The sequence below is a fragment of the Amblyraja radiata genome, chromosome 29 (genome assembly GCF_010909765.2).
Source record: "Amblyraja radiata isolate CabotCenter1 chromosome 29, sAmbRad1.1.pri, whole genome shotgun sequence".
NCBI classification, from domain to species: domain Eukaryota; kingdom Metazoa; phylum Chordata; class Chondrichthyes; order Rajiformes; family Rajidae; genus Amblyraja; species Amblyraja radiata.
Window position 1 is genome coordinate 19,372,442 of NC_045984.1, and position 15,816 is coordinate 19,388,257.

General features: G+C 44.5%; 1 protein-coding gene across 1 annotated transcript in view; it reads left to right on the forward strand.

Annotated features, from left to right (window-relative positions):
* Positions 1-15,816, forward strand: part of LOC116989414 (sodium/iodide cotransporter-like) — a 39,202-nt gene that overhangs the window by 1,643 nt on the left and 21,743 nt on the right. Inside the window, exons 2-4 of the mRNA XM_033046777.1 lie at positions 9,442-9,507; positions 10,471-10,522; positions 15,628-15,695. Coding sequence (XP_032902668.1) covers positions 9,442-9,507; positions 10,471-10,522; positions 15,628-15,695 — 186 coding nt within the window. The remainder of the gene's footprint in view (positions 1-9,441; positions 9,508-10,470; positions 10,523-15,627; positions 15,696-15,816) is intronic.

The following is a 15,816-nucleotide window of genomic DNA, read 5'->3' on the forward strand; positions in this document are numbered from 1 at the left end:
TGTACAACTTCTTTTTTTAAAAACTTTAATCAATAATAGAAAAAGAGAAAAGAGAAGGAAGAGAAGAATGAGGATAGTAGTGGAGTGTAGTCCGCAGTAGTTGGCGTTAAATGAATGATGATGGTTAAGTAAACTGCGTGCTTGAAAGTGAGAAAAAGAAAACAAAAAAAATGTAAATTAAAAATTAAAAAAAAACAAGGGCCCCAAAGAGAAGAGGGCCTTGAGAAAAGAAAAGAAATAAGTAGAGAATCCAAAGAAGGTAGAGCTAAACAAAAAAGAAAGGGAATGTGCCTAATAAGCTAATTCATAACAATTCACACCCATCACCTAGGGCAGAGAGGATTTTCAAGTGACCTTCGATAAAGTCTTAAAATAAGGGCTGGTGGACAACATTAAAGCAAGCGGCATTGCGGCATTGCGGCAGACACTGAGAGTTGTTGACAGACAGGAATCTAGATGGAAACAAGTGGTAGACACAAAGTGCTGGAGTAACTCTGGGCAGGATCATGAGAAGGATGCAAATAGGCTTCACAGCAAACCCAGACATGTGCATGCCTGATGCAGTGTGACGTTAATGAATGTGGAGTCATAGAATAGAATAGAATGCCATTTTATTGTCACTATACACATGTACAATGAGATTAAAAGCAGCTCGTACTCAGTGCAAACATGTAATTAGTTCAAAAAACAAACAAAAAAACAAAAGGGGAGGGGGGGATAAGGTGCACAGTTCTGCGGCGCTATATACATATCTATAAAAAGACAATGGGTGAATAGAGTGAATAAATAGGATTCCTATATACAGTATGGGTTATTGCACATATTAAAAATTACAGTTACAGTACAAATTACAGTAGGTGGATAGATGGAAGTCCGGGGGTTAGGCTGTGAAGTCAGTGCATGTGTGAGTTCAGAGAGGTTATGGCTTTTGGAAAGCAACTGTTCTTGAGTCTATTTGTCCTTGTTCTGATGCACCTATAGCGCCTCCCTGAGGGCAGCAGGTCGAACAGGCCAAATGCAGGATGGGAGCTGTCCTTGATGATGTTCTTCGCCCTGCTGAGGCAGCGGGAGGTGTAAATGTCCATCAGGGAGGGGAGAGGGCAGCCAATGATCTTCTGTGCTGCCCTAACTACCCTCTGAAGCCTCTCCCTGTCTGCCATGGTGCAGCTGCCGTACCATGCTGTAATGCAGTATGTCAGCAGGCTCTCAATGGACGAGCGGTGGAAGGTCAGCAGCAGGTTGGAGTCCAGGTTGTGCTTCCTGAGGACCCTCAGGAAGTGCAGCCGCTGCTGAGCCTTCTTGATGACCGCTGTGATGTTGTCTGTCCAGGAGATGTCAGCGGAGATGAGGACGCCGAGAAACCGGAAGGTGTAGACCCTCTCCACACACTCGCCGTTGATGTATAGGGGGGCTAAGTCGGTGCTGTGCCTCCTGAAGTCGACAATGAGCTCTTTTGTTTTCTTGGTGTTCAGAGCCAAGTTATTTTCTGAGCACCAGGCTGTCAACTTCAGGACTTCCTCTCTATAGGCTGCCTCGTCTCCCCTTGAGATGAGTCCGACTACTGTAGTGTCGTCAGCAAACTTGACGATGCGGTTGTTGTTATGGGCCGGACTACAGTCGTGGGTGTAGAGACAGTATAGGAGGGGGCTTAGCACACAGCCCTGTGGGGAGCCGGTACTCAACATGCGAGTGGAGGAAAGATGGGGGCCGAGTCTCACAGTCTGGGGCCGGTTGGTGAGGAAGTCCTTTATCCAGGCACATGTGAGAGTGGGGAGGCCGAGAGTGACCAGTTTGTCGATGAGAATGTCCGGTATGATAGTATTGAAAGCTGAGCTATAATCCACAAAGAGCATCCGGACGTAGCTCTGCCCCTGCTCCAGGTGGCTCAGCACAGAGTGGAGAGCTACGGTGATGGCATCTTCTGTGGATCTGTTTGGGCGATAGGCGAATTGGTGGGGGTCGAAGTCTGGAGGGAGATAGTCCTTGATGTGCTGGAGGACCAATCTCTCGAAGCACTTCGTGATTACCGGAGTGAGGGCCACGGGACGGTAATCATTTAGGCTGGTGATGGGAGACTTCTTCAGCACTGGGACGATTGTGGCTGATTTTAGGCAGGACGGGATAACTGCCTGGTCCAGGGAGAGGTTGAAGATTCTGGTGAAGATGCCGGTGAGCTGGTGGGCACACGCTTTAAGCACCCTACCAGGCACTCCATCCGGGCTGGCAGCCTTCTTGGGGTTCACTGCCAGGAGCACCCGTCTGACATCGTTCTCCCTTACAGTGAGTGGAGTAGTACAGGAGCCAGGTGAGGGTGGGAGCAGGGCTGTAGCAGATGGGTGCTGCTGTTGTGATGTTTCAAAGCGGGAAAAGAAGCAATTTAGCTTCTCTGCCAGCGGCGCACTCAGGTCTTCTGTCGTTGTGGCACAGCCTCTGTAGTTTGTGATGTCTTGTATGCCCCGCCATACCTCCCGCGTATTATTGCTGGACAGGTGGGACTCTATGCTCCTCTTATGGTCCGCCTTGGCTTTTTTAATTCCACTTTCCAGATCAGCTCGAGCAGCCCTGTACAGAGCTCTGTCACCTGACCTGAAGGCAGCATCGCGGGCTCTGAGGAGTGTGCGGACCTGGCTGGACATCCAGGGTTTCTGGTTTGGGAAAACCCGAATGTTTTTGTCCACAGTCACGTTTCCGATGCAGAACTTGATATAGTCCAGTACCGTTCCTGTGAAAGTTTCCAGATCCTGGTGTTCGAATATGTCCCAGTTTGTCTGTATGAAGCAGTCCTGTAGTTTGGAGAGTGCATTTTCAGGCCAGGTTGTAACAGACTTTATGGTGGGCCTGGCACTGCGTCTGAGGGGGGTGTAGGCTGGGGAGAGCAGGAGGGAGAGATGATCTGACTGGCCGAGTTGGGGGAGGGGAATGGCTCTATACGCGTGCTTAATATTGGTGTAGACATGATCCAGCGTGTTCTCCCCTCTAGTAGAACACTTGACATGTTGATAAAATTTCGGCAGTACAGTCTTCAAGTTGGCCTTATTAAAGTCCCCTGCAATTATGTGAACACCTTCGGGGTGGGCCCGCTGCTGTTCGGTAATGGTGTTCAGCAGGAGAGAGAGCGCCGTGTTTACATTGGCGTCGGGTGGAATATACACAGCCGTGACAATCACTACTGTTAGTTCTCTCGGTAGAAAAAAAGGCTGGCATCTTACAGACATGTACTCGAGGTCAGGGGAACAATGTTTGTCTATGATTGTCCCGTTGTTGCACCAGTTCTCATGCACGTAGATACAGAGGCCCCCTCCCCTGCTCTTACCGGAGTCCATAGTCCTGTCCCCGCGGAGCAGAAAGCGTCCTGCTAGCTGCATGCTAGCATCAGGTATCCCCGGGTGAAGCCAGGTTTCGGTGATAATCAAAACACAGCAGTCACGAACATATCGATTTCCAGCGAGTTGTAATTCCAGGTCATCCATTTTATGAACCAGGGATCTGGCATTGGAGAGATACAGGCTCGGTAGAGGTGGCTTATGTGGTTGTTTTCTTAGCCTTAGCAAAACACCGGACCTGCGGCCTCGCTTCTGCTTCCTCTCCCTCCTCCGTCTGCGCCGCCTCCTAGACCCGACAACAATCCACGGGGAGCCCGATGGTCTCGCTATGTCGTCTGGGGTGTTATGCGTGTGATGAAAGACACTCGAAACAGGTGTCTGATGCTGGTCACCGATGTCCATGAGGTTCTGGCGGGTGTAGCGGATGTTCGCAGAACCGATAGTGAAGACGTACACGGACAATAAAATGTACACGAACAACAAGAAAGAGCACCGAGACGGAGAGCCGTGAGCCGCTGTGACCGTGCGCGCCGCCATCTTCCCTAGCTTGTAATGGAGCTGACCAGCTCCACTATGGTTGGAAAAACAGAACAGCAGACTTTTCGTTAAATGGTGAGACATTGGGAAATGTTGATGTACACAGGGACCTAGGTGTCCATGCACACCAACCTCTGAAGGAAGCGTGCAAATCAAGCCAAGACAAGGTACTGCAGGTGCAGATTTACAAAAGAAGACACAGTGCTGGAGTAATTCAGCACTCAGTAATTCAGCGGGCCAGTCAACATTTCTGGAGAATTTGGATAGGTGATGTTTCGGGTCGGGGCCCTTCTTCAGACCTGCAAGAGATTCTAGGTACAGGAACAAGGATGTATGAGCATTTCTGGTTCCATTACTTTACAGCAAGGATGTGTTTACGCTGGAGAGGGTGTAGAAAGGATTCACAAGGATGTTGCCAGCACTGGAGAGCTTGAGTTATAAAGAGAAATGGGATAGGCTTTGGCAGTTACCTTCTGATCAGCACAGCACACGAACAGGAACGTTGGCCATATCCCAACATTCCATGCATATCTTTGTACCTCTCCATAACTCTCTTAAATGCCATCATCGTATCTGCCTCCACCACCACCCCCAGCAGCATCTTGCCGCCACTCGTCACCCTTGGTGTAAAATATTTCCCCTGCATCATTTCCTTTCAACCTTGCCCCTCTCACCTTAAAGCTATGCTCTCCAGTATTTGCCATTACCACCCTGGCATAAGGGTTCTGGCTGTCTGCCATATCTATGCCACTCATCGTTTTATATATTTCCATCAGATTTCTCTTGAAACTTCCAGTGTTCTAGAGAAAACAATACATGTCTGTCCAACCTCTCCATGTAGCTAATCCCCACCTAATCTAGGCATCATTCTCGTAATCTCCTCTGCACCCTTTCCAAAGCTTCCAGGCACTTCCTGTAACGGGGCGACCAGCACTGCTCCATGTACATATAAACAATACTCCATATGTGGCCTAACGAAAGTCCTATAAATACTCCACGCTCCGTACTATAGGACTTCTTTAGCACTCTATCTATCTACGTTGCCACTTTAAGGGAGTCATGGACTTGGAGCCAAAGATCCCGAAACAGAGATTTATAAATTCATGAGGGACACAGGTGGGTGGTCAATCTTTCTCCCAGGGTGGGGTAGTGCAAATCTAGAGGGCTCTTGGAGGGAATTGTATGTCGGATCTGGATCGGGTCAGCACACAAAAACAATCTCGTAGCGTATTGGTGAGTTTCTCAAACGAAACGGTTTATTCAAGGCCTTAACACTATGCACTGGGGGATACGCTAAGAGAAACAAAGTGCTCAACTGATTCCCCTTATTTACAGGCTTCTGATACTATGGGTACAATGGATTTAAAAATTTTGAAATAATTAATCTGGCTGATCATTACCCGTTATTTAGTTTAGCTTGGTTTAGTTAGTAGTTTAGTTTATTTTTGCCACATGTACCGAGGTACAGTGAAAAGCTTTTTGTTGCGTGATATCCAGTCAATAAAAAGACCATACGTGAGTACAATCAAGCCCACTGCAGTGTACAGATACAGGATAAAGGTTGTAACATTTAGTGCAATATAAAGTCCAATCAATATCTCCAGTGAAGTAAATGGGAGGTCAGGGCTGCACTGTAACTGATGAGAGGACAGTTCAGTTCAGTTGCCTGATTGCAGCTGGGAAGTAAATGTCCCTGAAATGTTCACCTTCCTATTCACTCTTGAAAGTGGCCTTTTCTTATCTCACAGAGTCACAGAGTCACATAGCACAGAATCTCACCAATAAATCAATTTGTTTGAGAAACTCACCAATGCGCTACGAGATTGTTTTTGTGTGCTGACCCGATCCAGGTCAGCCATACAATTCCCTCCAAGAGCCCTCTAGATTTAGACTACCTTACCCTGGGAGAAAGATTGACCGCCCACCTGTGTCCCTTCAGCTCAACTTGCCCACACCCACCAAGATGTCCCATCTACATTAGTTCCTGTCTAATACCATCAAAGTTGGCCTTGCTCCAATTCAGAATTTTAACTCATTGGCCCGCCCTGTCTTAATGCACAACAATTTTACGCTAATGGAACAGTGGTCACTGGTCCCACGGACACTTCTGTCACTTGCCCTTTCCTGAGAGTAGATCAAGCTTTGCTCTCTCCCTTGTAGGGCCTTCGACGTGTTGCCTGAGAAAACTTTAATTTCCTTGACACTTTCACGAGGCAAGAGTCAAGAGAGTCAAGAATGTTTTATTGTCATATGTCTCAGATAGAACTATGAAATTCTTACTTGTTTCAAAGTAAACAAGTCATTTGAATTCATTTGACAAATTCCACCCCGTCTAAGCCCTTGGCTTTATGACAGCCCCAGTCTATATTGGGAAAGTTAACATCTCCTACAATGATAACGTTATTAGTCTTCAAGATGCCAGCAATCTCCTGGCATATTTTTTGTGCTTTTAATTCCCGTTGACTATTTGGAAGCCTATAGTACACTCCCAACAAGGTGATCATCCCCTTTTCATTTCACAGCTCCATCCATACATCCTCACTGGATGAACCATCACTAGTGTCATCTCGTTCTACAGCTGTGACAGTAATGTCATCTCGTTCTGCAGCTCCTTAATCAATAAAGCAACACCTCCTCCTCATGGCACTACCTGTGTCTCTCCCGTAGAACCTGTACCCTGGGACATTAAGCTGCCAGTCCTGTATCTCAGCTAAACTTTCATAATGGCTACCACGTCCCAGTTGCACATGCCTATCCGTACCTTTTACCCTCACCCATATACAGTACATCTCCCCTGTAGCACCTGTACCCTGGAATATTAAGCTGCCAGTCTAGTCCCTCTCTTAGCCAGGTTTCTATGACAGCAACAACATGGAATGTGATTGAATAACTGAGCCAACATTTTTGCTGAGGAAGACTGAGAACTTGCCATATAAATGATAATATCTAGAATTTTTAGCTTGCTCCAGGTATTATGTACATGTATCCGACCCAATAATTTTTTTAAACAATTGTGGTGATGTTTTGAGAACCAAGCATAGGGTAGACCAACCATATATTTTATTAAGGAGAATATATATGTTTTTTCCTCTGACATCATGACATATTCAACACTGGTGAAAGAGCTAAGATTTATTTTAATACTGGAACACTCAATGCTGTTGAATAGTTGCGGCAGTGACTGCTGCCAAGATAAAAACATCCCAAATAATCCGCTGCTTCTTTGAACAAATAAAACTTCTATGAACTGCTCTTTTGTTGTTTGAACAAAAAAGTACATGTCTGAGTGGCTCTGAGCTGAAAAATGTATGAACCCAAGGTTTACACTGTGAATTAATTCTTAGGATAGATGTATATAGAACATAGACAGTACAGCACAAGCTCAAGCCATTTGGCTCTCAATGTCTGTACGGATAATGATGCCAAAACCAACTCTTATCTACCTGCACGTGACTGATATCCCTCCACTCCCTGCATATCCAGGTGCCAATCTTAAAGATTCTTAAATCCAGAAAAAACGAACTGCAGATGCTAATTTACAACAAAAAAAAGAGATATAATGCTGGAGTAACTCAGCAGGTCAGGCAGCATCTCTGGAGAACATGGAATGGTGATGTTTCAGGTCGGGACCATTCTTCTCACTGGTTGTCTCAATCATTATCAGTCTGGAGAAGGGTCCCAATCCGAAACGTCACCTAGTCACGTTCTCTCTAGAGATGCTGCCTGACCTGCTGAGTCGCTCAAATACCGCCATTGTATTTGCCTGAACCGTCATCCTCAGCCACATGTTCCAGGCACTCACCACTCTCTGTGTAAAAAATTGCCCCACAAGTTTTAAACGTTATCCTTCTCCAGTGGCACAGCAGTAGAGTTGCTGCCTTACAGCACTTGCAGCGCCGGAGACCCGGGTTCAATCCTGACTACAGGTGCTATCTGTACGGAGTTTGTACGTGCGAGATATACAGGGTTGCAGTGTTTCGAATATCAGCTAACGAATGACGGCAGTTCTTTGACAAGTACGTAGTTCAGTGTAGGAGATCTTTTCAACGCGCATTCTGGACCCACTGTCGACATCTGAAATTCCAGAAAATATCATATATGATTAACTTATTAGAACAATCTTATTATAAGATTAATTCATAAGAATATCATATAGGATTAACATAAGAACAAATTTGATTATAACTACATACCTGCAGTATGGATGACATATCATTTATATGCAAAAATTGTTTTCAGGGGTGGGGAGAGACATATATATTGAAGACGCATTTTCCACTAATATGTCAATTTATCTTAAATGTAGAAGAGCTTATTAAAATCTTCTTACACTAGCATGCATGCCTTACAACAAGAACAAAACAAAAAATGTACAGCAGGTGCATAAATCCTTGTAGGGGGTGGGGCAGGTTGACAGAGCAATTAGTGAAGCAAATAGGATGCTGGATATTAACAGAGACATTAATATACAAGTAAAAAAGTGATGTCATATAATATAATACATTGTTGGGATCATAAGAATAGAATTGTATATGGTTATATGTTATATGTATATGGTTACAGTCATCACTAAATTAAGGCTTTAATGTGTGCTTCTCATGACATGTCGTTGTTCCCTTAGATATGGGAGCAGCACAAGTGCAACAGAGTCGAGATCAAAGATCAGAGTCCCTTCTACGATCTTTGGTCTAGATGTTCAGCTGAATTTGTGTGAGAGGCTGAAAGAAATTACATTATTTATCCGGCCCGATCTCTCCCACTTGATAACTCAGATAGTGGAGTCCTGGCAACGACTCAACTATCTGAGCTACAGGGAGAAATCGGGCAGGCGAAATAATATTTTCACTACACGACAGAAAGTAATACATTTTTTCTCACCTTTCGTTTTTCGTGGGGAACCTGAGGACAGGTCGGGTCGCCTACATTGGGGATTCGAGCAGTGCGATCCGCGTGTCGATATGGGCGCCGCCATGACAGAAGCCGGTTGCGGGAATGTCGCTGAAGATTTCCCATCAGCTACTACGGCTTTTTCGCTGGGTGGACCATCTTCCTCCGCTCTAAGATCTTTGGTAGATAGTAGTTCAGGACTGCTCTCTAGTTGTGGTAGGATGGTTCAGTTGCCTGATAATAGCTGGGAAGAAACTGTCCCTGAATCAGGTGGTGTGCATTTTCCCACTTCCATACCTTTTGCCCGATGAGAGAGAGGAGAAGAGGGAGTGGCCGGGGTGCAACTCGTCCTTGGTTATGCCAATGGCCTTGTAGTCAATGGAAGGGAGGCTGGTTCGTGTGATGGTCTGGGCAGCATCTGCAATACTCGGCAATTTCTTGCTGTCTTGGATGGAGTTGTTCCCAAAGCATGTAGTGATGCATCCCGATAAAATGCTTTCTACGGCCCAAATATGCTACAGTGATAATATGCTCTCTACCGTGCACCTGTGAGCAAAGATACTGTAAGCCAATGTCATATTGTTTCAGTGTACCTCCACCTGCAGATCTGTTTGTTCTGGTGTATAAATGTTAATTATGTATTGGCCTGAATGTTTGAAATATTGTTCCTGGATAAACTGGTTTACTTTTACAGTATCTTGAGCTACGATTCAGCAGGGGCCTACGACTGTGTGGGACATTGCAGTTCTTGGTCGCGACGGTAAGAATTTCAATACAACTTTCTTTAAATCCAGTTTATTTTCAAGTAACTCCCAATGGCTCGAACAATGACAAGTAGCAATGCCTCTGACGGTCCAAGGGCAGTTAGGGATATGCGGGAAACACTCGTTTTAACTGCAGTGCTCACAACCAGTGAACAAATAAAACTTTACCCAAAGAGTAAATGGGGCGGCACGGTGGCACAGCGGCAGAGTTGCTGTCTAACAGTGGCAGAGACCCAGGTTCGATCCCGACTACGGGTGCTTGTCTGTACAGAGTTGTACGTTCTCCCTGTGACCTGCATGGGTTTTCTTCAGATCTCTGGTTACCTCCCACACTCCAAAGACAGGTTTGGAGGTTAATTGGCTTGGTATCATTATAAATTGTCCCTAGTGTGTGATGGTGTGTGGGGATCACTGGGCGGTGCGGACCCGATGGGCCGAAGGGCCTGTTTCCACGCTGTCTTCACGCAACGGTTCATTAAACCAGGTTTCAAATCCTCCTGATTCCGAATTCCCATTTCCAGCTGTGACAGCACAAGAATGGCGGGTGATGGAAGTCACAGGGTCGTACAGTTGCACAGCATTGAAACTGGCCCTTTGGCCCATCTTCTTTATGCTGGCTGCTGACATATTGAGCTATTCCAATTTGCCTGAATTTGGCCCATATCCCTTTAAGCCCTTCCAATCCATATATTTGCCCAAATGTTTTTTAAAAAGTCAAGAGTTTCCATTCAATGAGGCAAGGGGAGAGATGGATGGTGTTGGGTTGGATTGGCAGCACATTGCAGAGGTGATACTTGAAGCTTCCAGGGATAGAGTGAGATCAATAAGACAATTGCCAATCGATTAAGTTTCCATAGATCATGGTCTCCTTATAATCAATGATTCATTGCTTTGATCTGTTGTGGTCCAGTACTCTCTGCCTTCATTGCCTTTGACCCGTTTATTTTTAAACATTGCAGGTCCTGTACACGGGGATTGTCATTTATGCTCCTGCGCTGATATTAAACCAAGGCAAGTGATATACCTTCTGTTTCTCATTTACAAATCATAAGATATAGGAGAGGAGGTTGCTTCTCCATTTACTAAACACACAGCGGTTCAATCTGCTCCTCTCTCTACCCTGTTCCCTCAACTTCCTTACAGAGCAGAATGTGACCGTCACAGCCCTTATTACGTTCACAGTAACAGCACCTACAGCTCTCTGAGGAAGAGAATCCAAATATCATGACTCTCAGAGAGAAGAAATCGCCATCTGCCCTACATGGGCGAGTCCTTGTTCTGAGATGTTGGCCTGAGGATCTTGATACCGCGCCAATAGACTTAACATCTCATAATCTATCCTTTCAAGGCCCCTTACATTCTTTAATGTTTCAGTAAGATCACCTCTCAGCTTTCCAACTCCAATGTGAACGGCCCAAGTTTGCTCATAAAACAATATTTCTTGATGCATTTTCAATGCAAGGACAATATAATGCGGACAATGCAGGACTAGCTGGTTTTCTGGACTATTTAATTTTATCCCTTTTAACACCTCAACAACCCTGGAATTTAGTTTTATACAATTGTAATAAACTTGGGAAAATTTAATACAAGCAAAATATGCATGCCCTGGTCTGTATAAAGGCTGAGAAAGGTCCCCGTGAGTTTAAAGGGAGGGGCTTTCTCAGCTTCAGTGAGTTGAACGCAACAGTTATCACCCCTCATGAGTCTGAACCATTGGGATGTCCAAATAATCAGAGACAGGCTATTGGAGTTTCACTGTACCTAAAATTTTAAGAGCTAGAACTTTTAAATATCGACACTTTTAAAAACTTTTTATATATATTTATTTTACAGAACCATGCACATGAGGCATTTTTATGGACGCACCTAGCACTTTTACTTTTACTATTTACCTGATTGGAGAGTCAAATGCAACAAAATTTCGTTCAAGGTGCACTGTGTCTAGGTGTATATCTGAATGACAATAAAGTTTTCATTCATTCATTCATTCATTCATTCATTCATTCATTCATTCATTCATAAAAAGGGGACCCAAACTATAGAAACAAGGAAACTGTATTGGTCCTCTGTGGTTTCACCAGCGCCCTGTACAGTTGGAGCAAGACTTCCTACCATCTCACTCCATTCCCTTTTCAACCGAGGATTACATTCCTACCACATTTCTGATGACTTGCTGAATTTTACCTTCAAGATTCCCTGACCTCTGTGCAGTGTTCTGTGGTCTCCCTCCGTTTAACATTTACGTTAGATTAGTTTATGGTCATATGCAGCCAGTGCTTTGAAATTCCTTGTTCAAATGAAGCTCACAGAGTAAACAGTGTACATAATGATAAACATCTATAAATACAAGAATGAGCAGAATGGTGGTAGATTGTAGAGTGAAATCCAAGTTGTGCCAAAAATATTACAGTTTAATAATGAGGTAACCGAACGGGTTAAATATGAGGGTATGTTGTAGAACCTCCAGGAAGGGGATGTGGAAGGGGGTGATTGGTTCAGGAGTTGGATAGCACTGGGGAAGAAACTGTTCTTAAGTCTGGGATATCTGGGATTTCAAGCTCCCATATCTTCTCCCAAAATGTAGAAGAGAAAAAAGGAAATGGCCAGGGTGACAGGCAGACTTGGCAATACTTCAGGCCTTCCTGATGCAGGGCACCATGAGGATGGACTGGATGGAAGGAAATTAAAAGCCTGCGATGTACTGGACTGTGTTCACCACTCTCTGCAGGTTCAGGCGGCCAAGAACAGAACAGTCACCACATAGAAATAAGGAACTGCATGGCTCCATTCATTAACTATTTGAAGGGATAGATTGGCACGGCACGAAAACCCAACTGAAGCTTGAACTCAGGATTAGATGAAAAGTTAAACTTTATAATCTACGAACTTATTTCCAATGACGTATTATAAGTAATTCATTCAACCTTTTTTTCTTTTTTGATATTTGTAATACTTTTTTTCCTCTTTCTCTCTCTTTCTATCTACATAAAAAACAATAGAAGCAGAATTAATCGACTATTGAACATTTTAATAATGTATGATTGATGTATATGAAAAGTTTTTTTAACTATAATATGTAACTATACTTTACCATAATATGTTTGCTTCTAATAAAAATATATTTTTTTTAAATTAAAAATAAATAAATAAGGAACTGCAGATGCTGGTTTACATAAAAAATACAAAGGAGCAGTTGAAACGCCAGGCTGAGATGTATCCTGTCAGAATATTTTCTATAGAGCATCTGTATAGGTTCGAGAGAATCCTTGTGGACATGTTGAATCTTCTACACTGGTGCATTTTTTGATCACCGGGTCAGTGTGAAGGAACCGCGTTAGGTATCTTGTGATATCGATGCCCAGGGACTTGAAGCTGTTAACCATCTCTACACCAGCTGCAGGCTGGCACAGTGGCACACCGGTAGAGTTGCTGCTGAAAAACGCCAGAGACACGGGTTCAATCCTGACTACGGGTGCTCTCTGTATGGAGTTTGTGCGTTCTCCCTGTGACCGCATCGGTTTTCTCCGAGTGCTCCTTTTTCCTCGCACACTCCAAATATGTACAGGTTTGTAGGTTAATTGGCTTTGGTAAAAATTGTAAAATTGTGCCAAATGAGTAGTATAGTGCAGCTGTAGTGTAGGAGGTGATCCCTTATCAGCACGGACTCAGTGGAACGAAGGGCCTGTTTCCGTGCTCTATCTCTAAAACAGCTCCATTGATAAGTTCAGGGTTGTGTTCACCTTAAGTCCTTAAGTCAACAACCAACTTTTCATCTTGTTGACATTAAAAGCTAAGTTATTGCTTTGACATTGCGACTCTAGGCTATCGACATTTTATCAGACTGGATAATCTTTCAATTACCAACATTGTACCTCACCTGCTAAACCTTTACTGAATTGTTTAATCTATCCCTAACCCTTTGTGACCTCCTCACAACTTCCTTTTCCACCTTCCTTGGTATCAGCAGCAAGTCCGGCAACAATTGCGCTGATCGGATTGGACGTGATCCCTGCGGGCACCCCCTGCCCGGCACCTCCGCCTCACCGTCTAACTCTTCATCTCTCCATCTACCTCCCCACCTCTCCACCTCCATCTACCTCAACACATCTCCATCTACCTCCCCACCTCTCCACCTCCATCTACCTTAACACATCTCCATCTACGTCCCCACCTCTCCACCTTTCCATCATATAACCATATAATAACAATTACAGCACGGAAACAGGCCATCTCGACCCTTCTAGTCCGTGCCGAACACGTATCCTCCCCTAGTCCCATATACCTGCGCTCAGACCATAACCCTCCATTCCTTTCTCATCCATATAACTATCCAATTTATTTTTAAATGATAAAAACGAACCTGCCTCCACCACCTTCACTGGAAGCTCATTCCACACAGCCACCACTCTCTGAGTAAAGAAGTTCCCCCTCATGTTACCCCTAAACTTCTGTCCCTTAATTCTCAAGTCATGTCCCCTTGTTTGAAGCTTCCCTACTCTCAGTGGGAAAAGCTTATCCACGTCAACTCTGTCTATCCCTCTCATCATTTTAAAGACCTCTATCAAGTCCCCCCTTAACCTTCTGCGCTCCAAAGAATAAAGCCCTAACTTGTTCAACCTTTCTCTGTAACTTAGTTGCTGAAACCCAGGCAACATTCTAGTAAATCTCCTCTGTAATCTCTCTATTTTGTTGACATCCTTCCTATAATTAGGCGACCAAAATTGTACCCCATACTCCAGAATTGGCCTCACCAATGCCTTGTACAATTTTAACATTACATCCCAACTTCTATACTCAATGCTCTGATTTATAAAGGCCAGCACACCAAAAGCTTTCTTTACCACCCTATCTACATGAGATTCCACTTTCAGGGAACTGTGCACAGTTATTCCCAGATCCCTCTGTTCACCTGCATTCTTCAATTCCCTACCATTTACCATGTACGTCCTATTTTGATTTGTCCTGCCAAGATGTAGCACCTCACACTTATCAGCATTAAACTCCATCTGCCATCTTTCAGTCCACTCTTCCAACTGGCATAAATCTCTCTGTAGACTTTGAAAATCTACTTCATTATCCACAACCCCACCTATCTTAGTATCATCTGCATACTTACTAATCCAATTTACCACACCATCATCCAGATCATTGATGTACATGACAAACAACAGTGGACCCAACACAGATCCCTGTGGCACCCCACTAGTCACTGGCCTCCAACCTGACAAACAACCATCCACCATTACTCTCTGGCATCTCCCATTCAGCCACTGTTGAATCCATCTTGCTACTCCACCATTAATACCCAACCATTGAACCTTCTTAACCAACCTTCCATGAGGAACCTTTTCAAAGGCCTTACTGAAGTCCATATATACAACATCCACTGCTTTACCCTCATCAATTTCCCGAGTAACCTCTTCAAAAAATTCAAGGTCATTATGTTATGTTATATTATGTCATCCAAGGCCATTATGTTATATTGCAGCATCAGTTGGGTAACAGACTGGATAGGATGCTTCCATTATGTTGTTGTCCAACAACAGTTGCAACCTGGTGTCTTGACCAACTGCAATCTGTGTGGTGAAGCTGGTCCAAGAGAGTATGGTGAGTGTCCCAGCACATAAACACTGCAATGGTACATGGATGGTGAATCTTTATAAACTTCTTGGAAGAAAATAGATCACACAATGCCGCTGTTTCATGATAGAGGCCAGTACAATTGGATAGACTCGTGTTTATTTTCCTACTTACAATATAAACCAATGACAATGTGAAATGGAAGAGTATTAATGCATCTGTCCCACTTAGGAAACCTGAACGGAAACCTCTGGAGACTTTGTGCCCCACCCAAGGTTTCCGTGCGGTTCCCGGAGGTTGCAGGTGGTTACCGGAGGTTGCAGGTAGTGGAAGCAGGTAGGGAGACTGACAAAAACCTCCGGGAACCTTGGGTGGGGCGCAAAGTCTCCAGAGGTTTCCGTTCAGGTTTCCTAAGTGGGACAGGAGCATAAGTATCTCTCCTTTGAGAGAGGTATTGCGTGGCTGGGATGTTGGTTGACTGTCTTCACCCTATGATAATCACTCTCACTCTGATGTACGTTATTCTCTTACAGTTACTGAGCTGAACATTTGGGTTTCCCTGTTATCTACAGGAATCATCTGCACATTCTACACAACTGTGGTTAGTACAAGCGGCTCACATGTAAACCTGCAGCACTGTGGTTACGGTCCCTTTGCAGTGAGGTGTGTGCATACTTCCTAGTGCTCATGTTGACACTGTAAACCCTGGGCATCCTCCATCT